Source organism: Anser anser (genome assembly GCF_964211835.1).
Source record: "Anser anser genome assembly, chromosome: 5".
NCBI lineage: Eukaryota > Metazoa > Chordata > Aves > Anseriformes > Anatidae > Anser > Anser anser.
The window spans coordinates 10660740-10683145 of record NC_139725.1 but is presented as its reverse complement, the minus strand read 5'-3'; the positions used below and the strand labels follow the sequence as shown (position 1 = coordinate 10683145).

Below are 22406 nucleotides of genomic sequence, written 5' to 3'. Positions count from 1 at the left end.
GACAGTGACTAGTATCAGCTCGAGGAAATGTGATGCAGTGGAAATGATGGAATGTGTTCACGAGAGACTTCCCTGCATCTGAGCAAGAGGTTGACTTCTGCTTTGAAGCAAGATTGCCTAATCGTACATATTTTTGACTAGTGAAACTGTGGCTGCTCTTGAGGTATCTGCTGACAACCGCAGGCCTGTCGAAGCTATACGTATCACCTACAATATGTGCTGCAAGTAGTCATTGCACCAACATGTAAACCAAGTTAAATGTGCTTTGCGGAGCTTATGCTAAAACAGCATTTATGTCGTGTGGCTACACATAAAGCTATGCTAGTCAGTAGAGTATGTCTGATCTTGAAAAGTCTGTCAAGAAAACAGCATCTGTCTGGGGTAAACCTCCAAAACCTAGTGGGTGAGGGGTGGCAGTAAAGCAAAGCATGCTTGCAAAGACTTGGTCAAAGTTGAAATCTGTTACTCTTCCTAAAAGAGAAATGAACAACGTATCCAATTATTCTCCATGCACAAAATGTCAGAATTTCAGAGAGAAGAAAACCAGTTAGTCTAATACCAGTTAGTCTACTGTTCCCTTCATAAACAAGGAAAACAAGAAGTAGGCTGTTATTGCAAAAACAATAGTAAAAGAAAACTGAAAGCAACAGGAAAATAAAACTGTACCATCTTCCTTCTGGTTACATAGTAATGTGCTGTTAATGACAGAGCAGAGAACTGTGGGAATCTGGGATCTCCTACTGCCCCAAAGTGGGAAGCACCTGCAGAGAATGAATTTCCCTGAAATGAGAAGCCTGTTCAACTGCGTCTTGATCCCAGGGAAAGAAAGAGGAGAGAAAATCATCGTATTTATTTACTGAGTTTTTAAAGCACCTCATGGATGTCTGCATTCAATATATTGCATATACTTTGTGAAAAGCTGGATCTCCTCCCAAAGGACTCTGCAGGCAAATAATGTTGTGCAAGGTAAAAAGCAAATAGGCCTTCTGCACAGGGTGCAGACTGGTTGCCTGCATCTGAATTCAAGTACAGATCTCCCCAAATGCTTTCTTCCTATGTATTGCATAACTAGCTATTCCTGTGAATTTTCCTTTCATATCTCAAGGGAATGAAGATAGAGAAAAAAAATCTGGAGTTAACCCCTTGTCTACCAGCAGATAGTAGCATCTCGTAAGGGGTCTACATGCATGAATGTTTGGGTGCTTCCTAATTTCTGTGTTTATTCCTAGTTATGTTACTGTTAACAGGTCCATGTTTAAAAGTACAAAATTCTGTGTCAAATTACAAACAGAAATAAGATAAATGAACAAAGTAATGAAACCTGTTTGAACACTTTGCGTTTTCCAAAAGGATACTATGGAACAATTATAAATACAGTGTGGAATATCTCTTGCTTCTGACATTGAAATTAAAGAGTAAACTTGTGTTCACAAAGTTTGCAGATTTAAGCCCTGTTCCCACATAAAAATACGTGTTCTCAAGGAAGAAAATATATATATCTTTATCCCTCAAGGCCTCGTCTTTTGGCAAGCAATTCTGACCCAATTCATTTAAAAAAAAAAAAAGTTGTAGATTACATCAGCTTTTTCTTCTTTATTCCCACAGGCACAACAGCTAACAGATCTGGAGCAGAAACTAGCAGTTGCAAAGGATCAGTTGGAAAAGGCAGCACTTGACAAAGTAAGAAGTGTAACGTGATGTAAGCACATTTATCAGCTGTGAATGTTTCAGTGTAATTTGACAAAAACAAATGGAATTATCACAAAAATTCAGATGCATGCTTAATTGCATATACCTGGGAGTTATCTTACTGAAGTCAGTGGAACTAATTAAGATGCATGAAGTTAAATACAGCTGCAAGTTATTTAAGAGGAGGGAAATCAAGTTAGAAATAAAGGTTTCAAAGACCCACTGAAAGCAGAATGCTCTTTATGCATTTAAATGCACTAATGAGAATATGCCCGTTAGCTCATACAATTTTATCTGAGGTTTAGTCTGGATAGAAATGTCTGTCGCTTGTTGGGATCGACTGATGTGACAGAGTGGGCTCTTTGGAGGGCAGAGGTGCACTCTCAGGACAGGGAGGCTGTGATGAATCCCCAGGGAAGCAGTTTATCAGAAAGGAAAACACTTCAATATACTGCTAAAGAGTATTCTTTTAAAAGGTTTGTGTGTACATATATATATTGTTTTTAATAGTTTTCTACTATTTTCAAGTTCCATTAAGCATGAAGAAAGTATGCCCCTTGCACGAAAGCATTTTTCGTTGGTTATCAGTATTGCAATAATTGAAATCTTCCTCTTGATGGAAGATTTACCTCCAGCACTGCAAAAAGTCATCTACATAAACGATGATCACAGCAGCACTATCCAAACCTGTGAGTGTTTCTGATATATCAGGTATTTCTCACTTGTACACTGAACTTAGCTACTCCACATATTAACTGAAAAATGTATACATATGTCACAGGCATGCTATCTTACTAGTGCTGTCTGTGGCAATGACAAGAGGACAGTGCTTGTAGTAAATATATTCTAAATGCAGTTATTATAATGCAGACACTTCTGAAGGAGAAAGTAAAGAACATTTGACATCAGGAACTTCTAATGAGAATGCTATTAAGAAATTCAGTCTGCAAATTAAAAGGGAATTTGCAACACACTCAACTGACTTCTCTGACCCTATGTTTCATTCTTAGGAAATATTATAGAATTTTAATTTAGGGCTAGGCTTACTGTTGTCTTCTGGTAAATTATCATTGAGAAAGTCTTTGGGATGGCATCGTTGCTCACATGCTGTGAAAGTGCAGTGGAAATGGAGCAGGTAAACAGGAATTAAACAGCAGTGCAAATGAAGGAAAAGGACAAAGTTCACACCAGTGAAACTGTGAACAGCTCTATGAGACTAGAAATAGCCATGCTTGACTAGTTCTAACAGCAGAGTAATAAGACCATTTAAGCTTCAGGTACCTTTTTGCCCTGGTCGCGAGCTTTTCTTGCTGAACTAAAAATAGTTAGAGATGTCCAAGCGTCCATCCATGTCTTCAGCGAAGACTTGGCCTTAACTGCTTTGAGAATGTTAGCACATGTAGTTTCTGCTAAAGGAATGGAGTTGGTGTAGAAAGCAGAACACATTTTTGGAGCGTGAGCTGTATTGGAAATGAATAATTGAATGATTGAGTCTCAAACTGTGCCTAAAAATAGGCATAAAATTGTATTTTTCCTTTGGGAGGATATCAGAATTCTCTTCTAAATATTTGTTTTAAATATTGTTTGCATTGATGGTAGACTTAGTGTCGTTCAACAGTGTATTTACACTGCAGCATTTTTCTAGTTCCTGTGATGGATCCTTGGAAAACTGACATTTTTTGCATTACCACAGCCCAAAGTATTCTGTACTGCATTCAACCACATATCAAGAGTATAAACAGATCTGGTAAATATAAAAAAAAATATGCATCATGTTTTGACAGTGTTTTTGACAGGCAGACAGTCTATTTGACCCACAATTGTGTATATGCAATGTCATTGAGAACTTTGTCAAATGACATCTTTGGTTCCGATGTTGTTTCCTTAAGTTGTACTCTCGTGCTGCCCATTTATAAAGCTATTATCTGCAAAGTCAAAATTGAATTTTGCTACCCTCAGGATGAAAACAAAACAGCTTATTATGCTTTTACGTCTGTAATGACAAAATGGCTGGCTGTAGCCAAGACAAAGCAAGCGTTGACGAGCAGCAGAGCGAGGTGAAAGGGTGAAAGGATGAGAAATTATCAAGAGGATTTTAGGGATCAAGAGGCTGCTTTCCCCCCAGAATCAAGAAGAGCCCTGTTCACAGAAGCCCATGCTTATTAACCTGAATATGTTTGCTGATGTTTAATGGTGGTGCGTCAGGTGCCCAGGCATACACATGCAGGGTGTAGGAAGCATTCAGGTTCATGTAGTGCTATAATGATTGAGTCCATATCTTCAAGCCAAATTAGACAGCCTACTGCCTCTACCAATTTAGCTGATTTGGGCTATGTCAAATGGCACTTTCTGTTCTCTGTGTAGTCTGTTCTTGAAAAGGCAGATAAAAAGATATATAACATAAGAGTGCTAAGATTTTCTCTTGTCACTTAAAAATTAAAAGATCCCCAAGTCAGATGGATGAAGTAATCCTTACTCTTTTACACTGCCATTAGGTCAAAGGCTTATCATCCCAACTCAAGGTTTATACATTTTAATTAGTTACTCATACAAAATGCTGTCCTCTGTGATGATAATCTAGCTTGCCTCACTGCACACATCGTAAGTGAAAGACACTCCATTTTGTCTGTTTCCAAACAAATGAACTCCTTTCCATCTCCTGTTTCTTTGATTTTCCTTACTGAGCTCTGTATGAACAGTGTTTTTGTGGTTGTCTTTGGTCCTGCCGCTGAAGCATTCCCTGCTGACTCTTGTTTATTTACTCTTTATTTAAAGAAAAAAAAAAGTGATTATTTCTCTCAGATTGTCTCTACATCATGCATGTAGTATTTGAATATGTAGCATGTTGTATTTTACACATTTCCCATCAGTTTTTGCTACAGTATGCTTCACAATCCTTTATGCATCCATTTATGCATCTTCTAAAAAATCTTTGAAGGCCAAAATGTGTGGATTTATTCTGTATTTATAAGTGCATTTTTAATACAAAGACTAAAAGCAAGATGTTTTTTTTTAACACTAAATGCTGAGTAACTCCCCCTGAAATAAGTATAATAAAAGTTACTTCAATAACTAAGTTTTGACTTAAGTGACTTGCAGTGGTAGAACAAAGATTTAAAATTAGATTTCTCCAGTACAATAGTTATCTCACTGTTCATACTGCCTCCATTTATTTCAGTGATGGACTGTTGTTTTGATTAATATATCTATCTGTATTTCTATGAGCAAAATAGCAGTATTCTATCTCAAGTTACAAGCACTGTCTTGTAATTATGAGCATAGCAGTGTACTCTCCAATTGAAAGGTTAAAGCACAATCATGGATATGGACAATCATATTCTTAACAGATTGAAAGGCCTGTGGCTTATTTATTATATGGCGCAACAGCATAATATGCACATGTATATACATGAGGGAAGTCATACTTTTGTTGGATTAAAATCAATCTTTATAACATATGATAATTACTAATTATTCTGAATATTATAAACAAAATTATATGAAAAGCCTGTTTTTCCAATACTTGTGTAATCTGCTTCTTTCTATTATTATATGTGAAAATCTGATATTTGTTGTATTTTTTTCCTTTAAATATAAAATATTTAATAAGTATTTGCAACAAATGATATGGATAAAATGCATGGATGAAAGGGAAGAGTGCCATGACTTTTTAAAGTTTCATGTGTAATACACAATAAGTTAATCTATTTAAAAACTACATTAAACAGCCTTTATTTCTTCTGTTACTAAGAAAAAACAGCAGCTGGTTGTAAATGTGTGGTTTAATGTAGAGAGAGAAAGCAAACAATTGTGTTCATTATAACACATCTTAGAGAACTGGTGATTTCTTATTTTCCCCAGGAGTCTCAGCTGAAAGCTCTGAAGGAAACTGTGCAGCTTTGCCTGTCTTCAGTTCTGCACAATCAGCCTCCTACTATGAATCGAATGCCTACAAAACCAGCTGCGAAGCTGACACCCACAAAGGGCTCAAAAGTTCCATTTCAAGTGACAAGCACCAAGGTATGGTTTCTCCCTCACTTTTTTTTTTTTTTTAAGCATCTTTGAGAGTTTGTCCTGTAGGATCATCAAACTGGAACTAAGGAGGATTTAAAATTCATTGAAAGGTTAGGATGAATTTTGAAAATAATTCTAAGCCTGTTTCCAAAGTTAATAAACTTTTACAAAGTTGGGAAATGGGTACTTTTATTTACTGAAGAACAAAATTCTGTCACTTGCTAAATGGACAATGTCTGCATAACAAATCTACAAGGAAGATGGATTTACATCTAAAACAAGTGAGAATGCTAATTCATAGGATTATTTACCTGCCAGACACTGATAATGTGTTTGTGGCATTACAGCACTAAGCAGTGACGCAGTTTGTGTTTTTCATAAAAAAGTCTAATATAAAACCAGAAAACAAGCTGGGAAACCCAAACAGAATTTGCCAAAAGGGATCTTTGACTCTCATATCCAGGAAACAGGAACAGAGTTTAGGAGAAAGTATGATTTAAAAATAAAATAAAATAAATCTTTAATGCAAAGTATTTTGAGTAAATAGATTAAGGCATTTTAATGCAGTCAAGATTTACAGTGATTGACAGCTATCCTGATAATTTTCATCTCCAGGGTTGCATTTCGCTTATGTATTCAACTGATTCAATAAATCTAGCACAAGCCTGTGATTTCAATTACAAAGGAAATTTTACAGAAGGGTGATGGATGGACAATTTAATATCCCCCTTAAATTCCCATACTCTTTCCTGAAATAAAAATGGGAATTGTCAATTCATAGTCAATTTGTAATTTTTATACAGCAGCTGTTAATAAACACTATTAGTACAGTGGTTGGAGCCAAAAATTAGTAATCTTTCTGGGTGTAATGAAAATTGAAATATAATTTCAGACATCAGAATATAATTATAAAACTGGATCTCATGTTGCTAGTCTTAAAATAATTATCGGAGGTTCCTTAACTGTTTTACAGGAAGAAAACTTCACTTAAAAAAAAAAATAATAATTCACTCTTGAAACAAACCAGTGTATTAATAGCAAACCATGAGGATATCAGTGCCTATTTAGATTAAGATTACTGGTTCTCTATTCTGCAGCAATGTGGGCTCTTCTCGCAGGACTTGTAGGTTGAGCTTCACCCTGGGATCTCTGGAGCACATTTTTTCCTAATGAGTGTGTCTGTAGAATGGTCTGCTTTCTTCTTGTTTTCTTTTTTATCAGGTTGCAAATGTTTGTGCCCATCGTGAAAGCATAGGTGCCGAAAATGTCACTGTGCCTGTGTTTAATATTGATATAGGGTCAGAGGCTTTGAAGTATTTGAATTCTCCTTGGTTTTGCAGGTATTATCGTAGCACAAAAAAGGAAACATGAATACAACGTAGAGATTACAATTGGATTTTTTGACATTTGATTGAAACACAAAATATTCTTCATTCTTTTTCCATAATCAAATAGATTTTGTGTTTAATGTTCCTGTTTATAAAATGTAGCAGTATTTCCATGCTGCAGTCTGAGCCCGCTCTATCCTACGAGTGCTTAAATAAGTTATACTGTCTCTTTAATAGACATTGCTCACATTTCTCTGCACATGGCATATGCCATGAAAATGTCTGCAAAAATAATGGTTTGCAGTCCTGCTCTTCCACACATTGACACCTCATTATTATAAATCTGTGCATTATCTGTGATTATAAAACCACTGAAATCTGCTACTGTGAAATAGGTTGTCAAGTAATCATAGTCAGTCCAGAATTATACTCTCTACATCTGAGCTGTATTATGGAAGGCTTCTTTTTTATGACATCTATTCTTATGGGTGTCTTGGCTTTGTTTTAGTTTTAAACCAAGTAAATCTAACTATAGATGTATCGTGTTCTTTATTACATTTGCATAAACATTTCAGTATAGCAGGATAGTATTTATGTGAATGTAAATGTGTTTGATTACTTTAAATAAGTTTTCCTATGTCAAAATGGGAACTTCAGATGAGCAGTACTTAAGCATCTTGTCATGTCTGATAAGCAGCAGTTTAACCTTCAGGAAAGAAATGATCATTTGTGTGGTAAATATCTTATTTCAAAGATATTCTCGTCCAGCCTAAAAAGTGTTTTCTAAAAGTGTCAAATTTATTTTAAATCTGTGAAAGGGTACATCATATGATGTATGACATCAGTATCACTTTGGACCAGTCATCTACGAGATTGGGCTGCTTCTTGTTAAAAACAATCTGAATATGAAGGTTGTATTTCTGTAGAGAAGATATCTAAAACAACAACATGGTGTAGATAGGATAATTAGAAATTAAATTGACAGATTTCTTATGAAAGGTTCATTTTAAAAAGTTGATTTGCTAAGGAGCTATTTGGGTCTTTCAGGAGGCTAATATGAAGAAACCTAAAGTGAGTTTAAAAAATCAATGTAAATCTGTGAAGGAAAAAAAAAAAGGTGCATAAATCAGGGGGAAAAATGTTGATCTGGGTAGCTCTGGAATTTGGAATACTGAGTAGTAATGGGAAATTCTTACATTTAAATCATAGAAAGAGTTTGCTTAAATTGATCAGAAGCAGTATCAGTCTGATGCACATTTTGCTGTGTTTTAAATGAGTTAATATGTAAAATTTACTGCAGTGTAAAATACAGGATTGGCAGTAATATTTCAGACCAAACCCACTTGAGTCATCATGTACCCATCATAACACGGATGTCAGTGGTGAAAGTATTTACCATTAAAAATGGATTTAAGACTGTGCTGTGTGTGAGTTCAATGGCAGTAACACCTCCAAGGAAACCACACACAATCAGAAAGCTGACCATTAATCTTGATCTATGAGGTCTTTAACTTTCTAGATCATGACAATTCTTTTTATTATATAGTTTCTTTTTGCACTGTTGTGTCCCAGTAAGTAACCATTCTGTATTCTGGAAGTGGAAAATGTTCCCAAGCAAGTTTAGAGTTGCCAGAGCTGGCTTCCACGGGACCACCGGAAATGTGGTTTGGGGTAATTTGTGAACTGGAGTACTGGTTCTGCCTTCCTATTGAGGTCTTTCATGCACTAACTGTAGCTTGGCATAAAAAACAACTCAGAAGTTGTAGAGCTCTTCTCAAATATATGGAGTCATTAGATGGAATGCATTCTTACTCAGTTTGTTTTAATTCCCCTTTCTGAAAAAAGCTAACATGACACTTAAATTCATAAATATTTTATATAACAGCTATCATTCAAATATCTTTGGCTGTGGAGTGTAAAGATACCTGTACCCAGAATGCAACCAAATAAGATTCAGTAATTTGGAATATTAATGGTATACCAAAATCAGAAGTGAAACACAGAAAAAGTTTCTATTTGCAGTGGTGAGGTTGAATACAGAAATAATGGGGCATACAGTGACAAGGATACCAGAATAATCACATTGCTTCAGGGTGTTTTTGCCTAATATTGTTTCACATATTCCCCAAAACAATTCTTTCATTATAAATGCCCTGTGGGTTTTTTGTATTTTGTGAACTGCACTGTTTTAAGAGTAGGAATATCCAAGAATTTTGAACTGTGAAGAAGAAAATAGCACCCCCTTCCCATACAGTGCATAACTTGAAGGAAAGAACACATTAAATGCCACTTCAGTGTCCTAGTCTTGATAGAGAATATATAGACTGAGTACAAATGAGAACTATCCTTCTGTAGAAAAATAGGGAAACTGCTATTCCAGTGTTGCAATATTGAATGCATTTTTAAAAGATTGAAAAATCTCACAAAAAATAAATAAATACACTTTCCTCCTGGCAACTGCTGCAAGGAGCTCTTGCCTCTGTATCAGATATTCTGACTATTGTGTATTCCAACATACACGGATCAATGTAAAAATCCAGAAAATTTGAAGTACTGTGTGCTATCATCCTTTCTTTCAGAAATAAATATACTTCATATGCTATCTAAATGAGTTTCAGGAAATTTATACTAGCTTTAAGCTTAGGAAAGTGTTCTTCTGGGGCTCAGAGGGATGAGAGCTTGTGAAACTGTTCAAGGAAGGTACAGGTCTGGATATTTGGTCAGAACAGGCCAGGCCAGACAGAAAAGCATTTTGGAATGTCTGTGTAGGAACACAAGAGCCTGAGTTTTCTGTGTTGGCACTTTTATGTATTTAGGTTAAATTTAGGCTTGCAATTATTTTGAAGGCATAATGAGAATCTACTAAAGACACTGACCAGGGCTGCTGAAAATATGAGAAGCCTTTACTGTGAGGAGTCTAAGCTTCTCGACTAATTTTTTCAGGGTTTGGTGGTGGTTGTTGCTGTTGTTTGTATGTGTGTTTTTTAACCTAGAAAAAAGTTATGATTCATCTAGGAAAACAGAACATTTCTTAGGCTCTAGACCCTTAACCATTTCTTTCTACAAAACTAGAAATGATAGATATAAATATTTTATATTGTTTATGAAGGCTGAACAATTTTTTATTCTTATTTGTAGATCCTTGAAAACTAATACAATAGCTTTAGATTAAAGAAAAATTAACAAGCTGAGTGTAGCAATATATCATCTCTTCCTTCTCCCTTTGTAGGTCAGGACAGAAACCTAAAACAGAACAAATTACGTAAGGAAATAATTTCTGTTTTCTAAAAGTGGAACTATTAGTGATCAGATAATGTTTTGTAATATTCCAGTACAAATGAAGGTTCTGACTCCTGAAAAAAGCAGCTGTAAATTTGTTGCTCAAGAGACTATGGAAAAAAAAAATAAAATAAAATTGTGGATTTACTTGCGTCATAAGAAAGATTAAGACTAAAATCTTTTTGAATGCATCTGATTATTTTTACTTAGGGCGACCTCTGTTGCTACAACATGCTGAAAAAATAACTAGGAAATTATTTCTCTTTAGGTAGTAAATTTCAATCTGACTGTTGTATTGTGTCAGGAAGCATTCCAAATTTTGTTAGTAATAACCCCACCTCAGAGATCAAATGTCAAATCCAAGGTGTTCTTTTGAAAAATAAAAGATGCTAGGCTGAATTTTAAAAAATGTTAGTGTAAGGGATTGGATACTTGACATTCACAATATGCATATACTTTTTGATAACATAGTCTCTCTTTCATGGGAGAAAACCAAAGCTCTATAAAGTAAAATATTTATGACTGTTCTTTTCCAATTTTCTATTGATTTTGCTGAGTACTTCCTTGCTGTTGCCCAAATCAATTTGATCACTTTCTGTATCTACCTGGTATTTTGGGCAGAGTAGCTCAAGGTTTTCCTCTTTTCCCACTTCCTTTCATTTTTCTCTTCCTTGTTTCTAAGTAGTCGTGATCATTTCTCCTAATATACTACTTTTGAACATTTTTCTCTCTTTCTGTCTAGCTAAATATTCCTCTCTGAGTCTCCTATTCCTTCCCCAAACTTAATAAATTACATGACATGGTTTTCCTATAAAATGAATATTCAGGCCTCCGGGTCCGGTGTTGTCTGAGGCAGGTTTTTTAAAGGGTCTGTTTCAAAAAGATCATAAAATAAAAGCTTAGACCTGAAACGGTGATGGATTTTAAACAAAAATTTAGCCTGTTTAGTCAGTTGTGGTGGTAAGTGAAAACTCCATGTAATTGTGAAAAACGCATAGAGCAAAACTTCTTTGATGTAAAATTGAACTCCAGGATAATACAAACTAATACTTATGTAGCCATGTGTGTTCGAATCTCTTCGGGAATTCTCTATGTTCACAATGGAGGAGAAAAATAAATAAATGTGTGCCCGCTTTTACAAGAGGAAACGGGTTGAAGCTAAGGGAACAAAATACAACATGTGTGGCCAACTATGTGTAAACAGAAAAAACGTCAAGGACAGTGAGTAGAACCGTGTTCCATTAAAGCATTAGGAAGTCTGCCTCTGTGGTAGCTCACTGCTTTTCTACGTTTGTTTCCTCCACCTTTATTTCTGACAGAGTTAATGAGATGTCACTGGCACCTGCAATTTCAGTGACCTGTAGTTCATTGCGTTCAGTACAGGGATTGGGAAATGGTAATTAAAAAGAGAAAAAGGCTATTACTAAATGCAGAGTCAGCCATATGTGTAATATGCAGTAATGACATCCAATCGTATAACCCTTTCCTAACACACAAACATTATGAAAGTAAAATAGCATTGAAAAATGACATCTTCCTTTGGTTTAGAATTTAATTTCAAAGTGAGTAAGGAATACGTGCCCTTCTAAGGTACTTACGTTACAGAGCTCAGGTACTAAAAGTATCTTTAAGCCTAATGTAGTAAGACTTTGTTTTTAGAAAGATGAAAAGTAATCTAATTGCAGAAGCATGACTAGCATAAACTAATGCCTCATGAAGGTCTCTCCTGTTCTGTTTTTTATAGCTCTCTTTAGGCTTATAGACTTCTATTACCATTTTGATCAATTAGATACCAACCATAGTCTTGTATTATTTTTGCTTTAATAATGATTCATAAGAGAACAGCAACTGTTTCTCATACCTTTTATTTCCTGAATTTGTTTCAGATTGAATGTTTTTCTTATTTCCTCAGAAAGCTTCCGTAGAACTTTTTCTAGAGTCCTTTTTCTTCAGTGACTAATTTTTAATAAAATTTTATTACATGCAGGAAAACATTTAACACCAGAGATCATTAAATTGAAAGCTGAAGCTGTTTGATTTTATTGCTTACTTTTAAGAAGTCTTCATTATTAGAACATTATCTTGACAGTAACTTAGTTTTAGAGATTTTTTTATTTATTTTCTAACTAAGTACAATCAAGGGAAACTGGAGGGGGAAAAAAGCACCTGGCATCTCTTTTGTAGTCCCTATCCCAGAACTACATCATTCTCATTGAAGTTTCTGACGTGATCTTTATAATTACCCTCATTTCATAGATTAAGTGTTTGACCTCTCTCCTTCTTGTAATCGGGTAGAAGTAGCTGAACTGGACCATTACCCCAGGGATCCTGTGACTCTGAAATTGGCAGAGGGCTAATAGGCTGAGGGCTAATTTGTGACTACTGCTCTTTCTCTGGTTGTTAAATGCAGTTCTGTTTGCCTGTGTATGAAGAACTCTCTCCAAAGAATGTCCTTTTTTAAAAAAAAAATAATAATAATAATAAATCATGCCTTATTTCTATAAAGTCTCCCACAATACTGTGGACTACCATTTGACAGTGGCTGAAAAAATGATGGGAGCATGTCACGTTTAAATTTCCTAAGGGATGTGTAAAATACTATCAAAGAAAAAAAGGTCATTAGGTATAGCTAATGGTCTTGCATGGACCTGGGGTAATCTGGGATAAGCAAACAATTCACATCAATCTTCTCAAATTCTGCTCCAGTCTAAAACCAGGCGTCAGTGCTAGAGCAGTCTCAAGCTGGCTGTGAGGATAAATAGCTTTCTGGAAAAGCTTATTATTCTTTTTCTCTATCAAAGGGAGAGGAAATCCCCTTAATTGCATATCAGGTGTTGTACTTTTAGAGATATCTGTCCTCTCCTACTCAAGTGATGGACTTTTTCAACGTGTTTTTTTGTTTGTTGTCTCCCCTATTGACAGTGGACGTGATTGGGTGAAAATAGAGTACTTTTAATTTTAGTTCAAGTTCCACTTAGCAGAGAGCTAGTAACACATTGCTTTATCTTACGACTTTACGAGCTGATGCACTTGTTACATGTTCCATTAGAAATCATGGATATATAAAAAGGCTGTCCATTGTAATTCTTCATTTTTTGATGACAGCAATGAAAAAGAAACTGAATTTTTGTGCCTTTTCAATTCCATATTAGTAAATCAGTTTTAAAACTTGTTAGTATTAATGCTTTTTTCTAACAGAGTTTTGTGTAAAAAGATATGAAATGTGCAGAAGATCTAATTAAGCATTTTAAAAGGCTTACAAGCTTGAATGTAATTGTGAAAGTACTCCCAAGGGGATTTTGTTACCCAAGGATGCACTAAAGCTTTATATGATAATTATTAATGAGGTTATCCTGTATACAAAATCTATTAATCTACTGTTGCAAAGTTTCATTTGATATGTGTATATGAAGCCAAGAGAGGTGCATTAGAGATACCTGTGTTCTTTTATTTGAGCAAAGACGTGATTCGGAAAACATTCAAAGATATATCATTGATTCTTGAGAAGTGGGTATTTTGGCCATTAACACTGAATTTTCTAGTAATTTGTTTAAAATCATTGTGTTGAACCATCAAGCATAAAAAATGCAGAATAGACTGGTGACAAACCTAGGACAATCAAATGCAATTTAGTTTTGAGTAAATTAAGAAATCACCTACTGAGCTGAAACTGAAATCTTATTCCATAATTCTTAAGCTGTCCCCAATTCCAAATTGATTATTGTGTAAATCTCAAATGTTAATTTATTTTTTGTAAGAAAGTAATATTTTAAAGGAATGTGCTCTCCATTCATGAAAAAGATAACATTCTATTAAAAAGCTTTTAGTATCAAGCCTAAACTTGTTCAGCTCTTAAAATTAAATAGATGGTGTTTAAATTGAGTGTTTGAAATGATAACAAATGGGGTTATAAAGTTAATATTTAATTCTTTTATTAATAAATTTTGTGATGGTTTATGGATTGTATATAGACTGCTTTTTTCTAATATCTGTAAAAAAAAAAAAGTTCTCATTTCTGTTAATATAACTGTGGTCATGATGACAGTAGTGTTGTCAGGGACTTTTTTATGATGACACCTGTCTTTGTAAAATGAGCTTAAAGAAACAGATGATTGGAAGGAAAGTTTATCTTTGAAAAGCTCCCTTTAGCAGGATTCCTGCTTTTTCTTAAATCAATAAAAAGCCTCTTTTGAGGCATGCTTGGGGAAAAATACCCGAGTCTTGAAATGAAAAGCATTTCTCTGTTAACTTGGCTCTGTAACTTAGCTCCTGCTTCAGAAGGGTTCCAACTTCACTGAGCCAGTCCTTCTATGGTCTATGAGTCTTCTGGCACCCTGAAAATGCAAATGCTCGTGTTTGTGACTGTAACTTCAGTAGCTGCTTATGTTCATCTGGGAAGGCTGTAATAGCATATAAAGCATATTCTGACACAATGTATTATTTCTGCTCTGAAATGTAAGAAGTGTTATACAGTGTTCATTATCCCCCAGCTAATTGCTTTTTCCTTGATGATGGGTGTAGAAAATCAAGATCCTTATTAAAGCAGTGTGTTGATTTGGTTACTTCAGTTTCTTAAGTATCAAGAAGTAAAACAGCAATAAATGAATGAATAAAACAAAACCAATGATAACCAAAAAAAAAAAAAATATCTTAAGACGTTTAGGTATGATAGAAGTTGTGTAAAAGAAAGTTTTGAAGTTTTTTCTCTGCCTTGAAGGACAACCTGTTTGAAAACTTGAGAAATGGTAGACAAGTGAAAAGAATGAGAAAAAGGAGTTTGTACTCTTGTCAAAGTCAAATAAGCAAAATGGTGCAGAGCTCCCTTTGTCCTTGTCTGAAGGAAGCTTCCAGCTGCCTGAAAGAGGGGGTGAGTGGTGTGGACCCCCTGTACTGTGGAGAGCCCCCAGCTCCCTGTAGCATGGATTGTGGTGGGGTGGAGAGATGGTGGGCTGTGGGGAGATCCCTTTGCCTTTCCCAAAAGGTTTTTGAGAGCCTCCACCTTCCTCTAGGATCACGATGTAGTTAAGTTTGTGGCTGTGTGTGTTTTCTTATTCTTAGGTCAATGTAGATCCAGACTCTCTGCCCTGCCTGGCTCTTCCCTGCTCTCCCCTTTCTGTCCTTGCTCACCTGGTTGCTCATCTGCTAGCCTGGTCTGGTGCAGCATTGTAATACCCATCTTGCTGTGACAAGGCTTCCCCAGCACCAGTGTGATGCCAGGAGCCTGGTGGCTGCATGCTGTGGCATAGTCAAGCCATCACCAGGGCTGGTGCATCACTGGGACATGGCTAATCCACCATTCAAGCAAGAAAAATACATTAAATAATAAAGAACAACTGATAATGTGAGGGGGGGGAATTAGGTAGCTGTAGAAGCAATTGAAAGAACAGCCGCTCAGCAAAGGTTAAGAGAGAATTAAAAGCACAAGGTTCTATCCGCTGCCCAGTTTTAAGAACTTGTGTTCCTACTTGCTGCTGAGATTTGTGGGTTTGAAGGTTAAGTTCTGGAAGAAAAAGGATGGCTGAATTCACTGAAGTTCCCACACCTTTTGAATTAAGACATGTCCAATATCAAACCCTGCATCCATGAGTTGCTGATCACACAGAGGATGTCTCAGAGAGAACTGCAAGACTTGTGTCTTGCTCTCCCTGACATGAATTAGAGATTTTGCTAGGGACTGTCATGTGTCTCTGTGTGCTTGTCACTTCGATCGAACACTGCAACAAAACACATTTATTAGCTTCTATCTCCTTAGTTCACTGCAAACTATTACATTTTCTGTAAGTGCCAGGACAAGAGGCAGTGGGCACAAACTAGGGAGTTTTCCTCTGACCATCAGGAAACACTTGAGCACTGTGCGGGTGGCAGGGCACTGGCACAGGTTGCCCAGAGAGACTGTGGGATTTCCATCCTTGGAGATCCTTAAAAGCCACCTGGACGTAGCCCTAGGCAAGTGGCTTTGGGTGACCCTGCTTGAGCAGGGGGTTTGGATCAAGTGGCTTCCAAAGGTCCCTTCTAACTTCAATGTTTCAGTGATTCCGTGAAAATATTTCATAAAGAGTTAAGAATATACAAATAAAGGTCCACGTAAGAAAGTCATTCAGTGCAATAGGACAGAACAAAAAGTACTCTCAGATGGGAGTTTTTTTTTTTTTATATGTATGTATATACTAATGTACTAATTGAATTGATTTGTTCTTTTGAGGCAAGATAGGTTGACTGGACATAGTGATTGGTGGCCATCACTTAAGTGGAACAATGAGCACCAGCAGATGATGGTGAACGGTGCCCGACAAGTGGAAGAGTAAGATCAAGCTGACTTTTCTCATAACAAGTTAGTGATGGTAAGAGACTACTGATCTAGATGTCTTTCATCTAGTAAGGGAGATTGATCTAGGAATTGATTAAGCATTTTGAAAATTTTAAGAAAGGAAAACTCATTGAAATTACCATTTTCACTGAAAATAAAAGTTAGAGAATTATCTTTGAATTTCATGTACAGCAGCAATTAAAGTCAGGCAGTCCAAATCAGGAGTCTGGTAAGAGTATTGAAATGATGCAGGAAGTACAACAAATAATTTAAATGACATCTGTAGCAATAGTATTAGAGATTTTTCTCAAAACAATTACAACTGAAATGCAGCATACTGTTTGAATAGGATGACTCAAACTTTTCAGTAATCAGGAGCATATTATTTTAAAAGTAAATTCAAAAGAGTTGTAAAAGCTAATTTAAAGAGGGGAGGGAGGAGGTTTATTTATATATATATAAAATGCATTTATTTGTACCCATGAATATATACCTCCTTCTCTAGCCATCCTCAAATTTTGCATACTACAAAATATAGTAGGTACTCCAACTAGCCCAATCTACAAGAAAGCAGATGATAAAATTTAATAATGACAAAGGGAATGCAAAATTATAGGTTTAAACCATATATATTTATGTGATTGGCATTTATAACTATATTAACAAGTTTTTCTCTAATAACACTTTCTCTATAATTATATATATGATAGTCCAAGGAATACTTGTTCTGTTTTTCAAATATAGTCAAGTCTACATCCTTTTCCCGTTCTTTTGGCTGCACACAAATTTGCAGTAAACATCTAGAACTGTTGCTAAACCAATGATTATTAGAAGAAATATGAAGTGAAATATGCCATATCAAGTGTGCTAATTGCATTCTGACACTAGGCATAGGTGCTCACAAGTAATTGGGCCAGTCAAAAATAAAATTGTACCTATGTACTCATGGCTTCTGATATCAGTTGGAATAATATTTTGGTATCAGTGAAAGTTGGCATCTGCTATGAATTATTTATATTGAGAATAGAAAAAAACAGTTGTGGACATCTAATCTCAGCTGGCATATTTGCCAAAGAAGTTTTCTATAAAGAATTTGTTGTATACCTTAAGATTTTTAATCTACCATTATATCATTTGTATAAAAACTCTTTAAATTAATGCTTTCATCCATGTTCTCAGCACCAGAAATTTGGAAAAAAAAAAAGAAAAAAAAAAAAGAAGAAAAAAAAAAAGAGTTATGAACATGCTGTGATTCAGTTAAATTATTTAAATCCAGATTCTGTCTGTTCACTGGAAGAAAAGACTAGGTAACTCTCCCTCTCCTGTTATCCATAGTTCATCTAGGCAGAATTAAAACCACCTTCAGTTCTCTATTACCCTTAGGTGCTTTTTGGTTTTCAGATATTAGAAGAGCTAAATAGACCAAGACAGTAAATTTCTTTACTTGATAATTTAGCGTCTGGCATTGTGTCATCATTACTGAGTGCTCCTGGAAGCATTCTAATGCTTAGAAAAAAAATGCCACCTGAAAATGCCACCTGAAGCTCTAGGACTTTGCTGTCCAGCCCATTGTTATTTATTAATTTAAAGTGACTAATGTGAATTAAGCTCTTTCCAAACACTTGGAAAAGCACGTTTTGTAGTTTTAAGAGCCTACAGGAAAAACTCTTTCCCTGTCAAGCTAATATATCACAACTGACTCCAGTGCAGTGCTGGCAAATTACATAGTGGCATGTCATCCTGGCAAGAGCCCAGAATAATGAAGAAAAAGGACACAGATAAGCACATGACGTATTACTAAGTCAAAAGTTACTAAGAGGAAATGTGATGAAAGAAATGATGTGGAAACAAATTCATGCATTAGTGAGCAGTATGTCTAATGCTGTCTTTTTCCCTTGTAAGCCCTGCCTGTTCTCTATTATGAAGATTGACACTATCTTGATGAAACTTGGTTTTAGACTACTTTTCATTATTCTAAATTATTTACAATAGGAATTGTTAGGCATGGGATCGAGGAAAATGGTAAACTTTGAAAGGAAGAGATGTTAAATATTAAGCTCTTCCAGTTAAACTCATCCTATGGTTCTTGAGTTTTCTTTTTTATTTTCAGATTTAACAATGACAACTATCTGCTCAATGTTTCACCAATCACTTAATGAAAAGGGTCCTAGGAGTACTAGGTTGATTGTATTTTGTAGAATGACTTTGTGGAAAAAATTTTTGTAGAAATACTTTGTGTTTATGGGAGTACAAATATATATTTCAGATACTTATAATCTGTCAGAAACATGCTTACCTTCCTGAACAGAAGTGCTATAAGGCACAGGTGATGGTATTCATCATGACCAAATTTATGTACAAATACTGCTGTGCTGTTTATTTGGTCATCATACTAACGTGACCAACAGTCAGCTTGGAAATAGGTAATGGCATTCTAGCAGGAATTCATTTTCTAGTTTTAGTACCCTTCAAATACTGAGTGGAAGGGGACTGAAATGTATGATTCTTAGTACAATGGTATAACTGAAGAGAGTAGCAGAGTGTTTATAATTGATATTTTTCTTTTCATAAGCTTACATTCCCATTACAGTAGTGAAGTGAAAACAGCTGGGGTTATTGTCTTTAATTGAACTGTCCTGAGGATCCAGAGCAGTCTAGCTTCAGCTGGCAGCATATACAAAAGGCAGCAGGGAAAGCTGAAGAAAGAACTATCAGCCTTGTTGGTTAAAGCTAGCTGTGTCAAGCCCAAGTGACATGCGACAGTATTTTCCTATTCCTGCTTTTTAGGCAGATTCTTCAGTTTTTTCTACTGTGCAAACATTGCTGAGTTTGTAGTGTTGACATAGCATCTCTGTTGTTTGTTGGTGTTGTTTTCTCCCTGGGACTATTTTAGATCTTTCCAGTCATTAGTTACTTGATTAGAAAAATTCTCAGCAGAAATGTAGATGAATGTTTGTGATAGCAGACCAGTGAAGGGTACACAACCACATTTGGTAGGAGCACATAATAAATTATGCCTGTAAGTACAGGTCATAGCTCAAACAGTAAAGGGATGAATTCATTTTAGAAAGGAAAGCTCTCTAATATTTTATCAAAAAAAGTAATAAAAAGAAAAATCTTGATACATTTCTAAAATGCACATCCTTCAATAGAAGCACACATGTATTGAGCAGACCCATCAGTTATATTGCAAACAATAACAGCACAGTATCTTGATCCTGTGCTTGCCCCACTATTTGCCATTTCTTTCTTTCTTTTTTTTTTTCCCTTTGTATTGCTGAGAGTGTTGTTACCGGTTCTTGTAAAGAACTTAAATCAAAATACAACCACAGAATGCTTCTGCAACCTCTGTACCACCCTCGCACATAATTTCTCTAAATCTCTGTGGAGAACTTGAGATTTTTGCTAATGCCTTTACTTCCTTTGGTCTGTTTTACTATGAGAGCACTGTGAGTGCATGTTGCATGGGCTTATTTAATTATTTGAACTTTTTATTTATCTTATCTGCTGTATTGTATCACCTGATACGAATTTAAGAAGAATGTATCACATTTCTTTCTTGTTTAATCTTGAAAATGTCTAAGAATAATTTCTGCTTCAATTTCTTTCCAAAAAATTTTCTGCCGTGAAGGAACTTCTTCAATTCTTCAACTAAGTTAAACCTAAATTATACTTCGAACAGGATACTTATTCACATTTTTTGTATTGGTCCTAAATAAGGATTGTCTATTCAGTGAGTTACTGGATCTTTCACTGAACAAGTACAATTAGAATGAAAATATCAATGGTTATACATATATTTATACTTACATAGACTTATATATATGCTGGGAATATTGGTTGATAGGCAGCTGAATATGAGCCAGCAGTGTGCTCAGGTGGCCATGAAGGCCAACAGCATCCTGGCTTGTATAAGAAGCAGTGTGGCCAGCAGGTCTAGGGAGGTGATTGTCCCCCTGTACTCAGCTCTGGTGAGGCCGCACCTCGAGTACTGTGTTCAGTTTTGGGCCCCTCACTACAAGAAGGACATGGAGGTGTTCGAGAGAGTCCAGAGAAGGGCAACGAAGCTGGTGCGGGGTCTGGAGAACAAGTCTTATGAGGAGCAGCTGAGGGAGCTGGGGTCGTTTCTTCTGGAGAAGAGGAGGCTCAGGGGAGACCTTATTGCTCTCTACAGGTACCTGAAAGGAGGCTTTAAGGTAGTGAGGTGGGGGTTGGTCTATTCTCCCACGTGCCTGGTGACAGGACGAGGGGGAATGGGCTAAAGTTGCGCCAGGGGAGGTTTAGGTTGGATATTAGGAAGAACTTCTTTACTGAAAGGGTTGTTAGGCATTGGAATGGACTGCCCAGGGAGGTGGTTGAGCCTCCATCCCTGGAGGTCTTTAAAAGACATTTAGATGTAGAGCTTAGTGATATGGTTGAGTGGAGGACTTGTTAGTGTTAGGACAGAGGTTGGACTCAGTGATCTTGGAGGTCTCTTCCAACCTAGACGATTCTGTGATTCTGATTCTGTGATATATATAAGCTTACATGTTCATTTATCTATATGCATTTATCTGTAGTGTTTTCTATATTACTTTCTCTTTTCTCTTGAAATGGTTGCCTTTCAATAACCAGTGAAAGTTAACAGTCCATTTTTATGCACTCATATACACTGTGTTCTTCTAAGTTTATAAAGTAAATATCAGTGACCCATGTACATGAAGAAGAAAATCTGTCCCACGGTCAACAACAAGCTTCTCATGAGTTGTTGATTATAGCTTAACTGGGAGAAAAGGTGAATAAGAGGAAAATGTATTTGGTCACTAATTCTCCTATTGTGAAACAGTGTTAATGGATTAATGTCAGAGGTGCCTCATCTCTGCATTAGAATTCCATTAGCTGCCCATGGGATCCAATACAGAAGAGCAAAAAAATAAATTTGCAAATATGATGGCTTTTATACAGGTAATTGCTCAAATTTATTAAGTGACCTGAAGGAAATTGACTTTTGTAGTTAGCAGATAGTCACAACAAAAAGGTGATAAATACAAACAGATATGCAGATTGAATTTCATCTGACTCATCTACATATGTAAACTTTGCTTTACTATTGTTTTCTGTGAAAACAAACAAAAAAAAAATGTGGTGAATAATGAATGGATGGGTGATTCAGGAAAGAAGAAAGGAAAAAGAAAGTGTGAAGTAGTGAAATAATCTTGACAATTTAACACCAGAGAGAAACTTTTTAGCTTTAAGATGCCTTTGAATTCAGACGGCGAAGAGCTGTGCACAAAGCAGAAAAAAGCTTATCTGAAAATTTGAGTTTATTATTTCTAAACTATTTTGCATATGAAACCATAGATATATGGCTATGGAATACCTCACTATTAAAGAGCTATGAATAAGAAAAACACAGTTGTACTAGTTAAAAACTTTACCGGAATTGTCGCTAATCCAGAGTGGAACTAGTATTATTTGTAGAGAAGAAAACAGCTATTCTTCCCTTGTGTGTTGTGTTGCGAGGTGTGCGTCCTTGCTTCTGCAATTCAGTGCTACTAAGGGAGGGCTGATAATGAAAGAAACATGCTCCCCCTCTCTTCTCACAGGTGAAGGAAAATAAAAAGGTTAGTTCTTTCTTAAATTCAGTACTTTTATTCTGTCAAATATTCACAGAATATTGATGGAGAAACATTGGTGCAGACATTTATATGTGTGTTATGTAGCTTTCTAATGCTGTTTCTCTAACCAGTGCCTCTCTATACTTTGTGCCTTAGGGTGTGTGATACTAGTATGAACAGCTCTGGAAACCT

General features: G+C 35.8%; 1 protein-coding gene across 9 annotated transcripts in view; it reads left to right on the top strand.

Annotated features, from left to right (window-relative positions):
* The window catches only part of LUZP2 (leucine zipper protein 2), a 344690-nt gene that overhangs the window by 295410 nt on the left and 26874 nt on the right, over window positions 1-22406 (top strand). For 8 of the 9 annotated variants that reach the window (XR_014584989.1, XR_014584990.1, XM_083838037.1 and 5 more), the window contains 2 exons: window positions 1606-1680; window positions 5551-5709. Coding sequence is in view for 7 of the 9 variants with exons in the window: in XM_083838037.1 (XP_083694163.1) it covers window positions 1606-1680; window positions 5551-5709 (234 nt within the window). In the remaining 2 variants the exon portion in view is untranslated. Of the gene's footprint in view, window positions 1-1605; window positions 1681-5550; window positions 5710-16512; window positions 16652-22406 lie in introns of those variants that run through there. The other variant, XM_083838039.1, reaches the window with a different exon arrangement.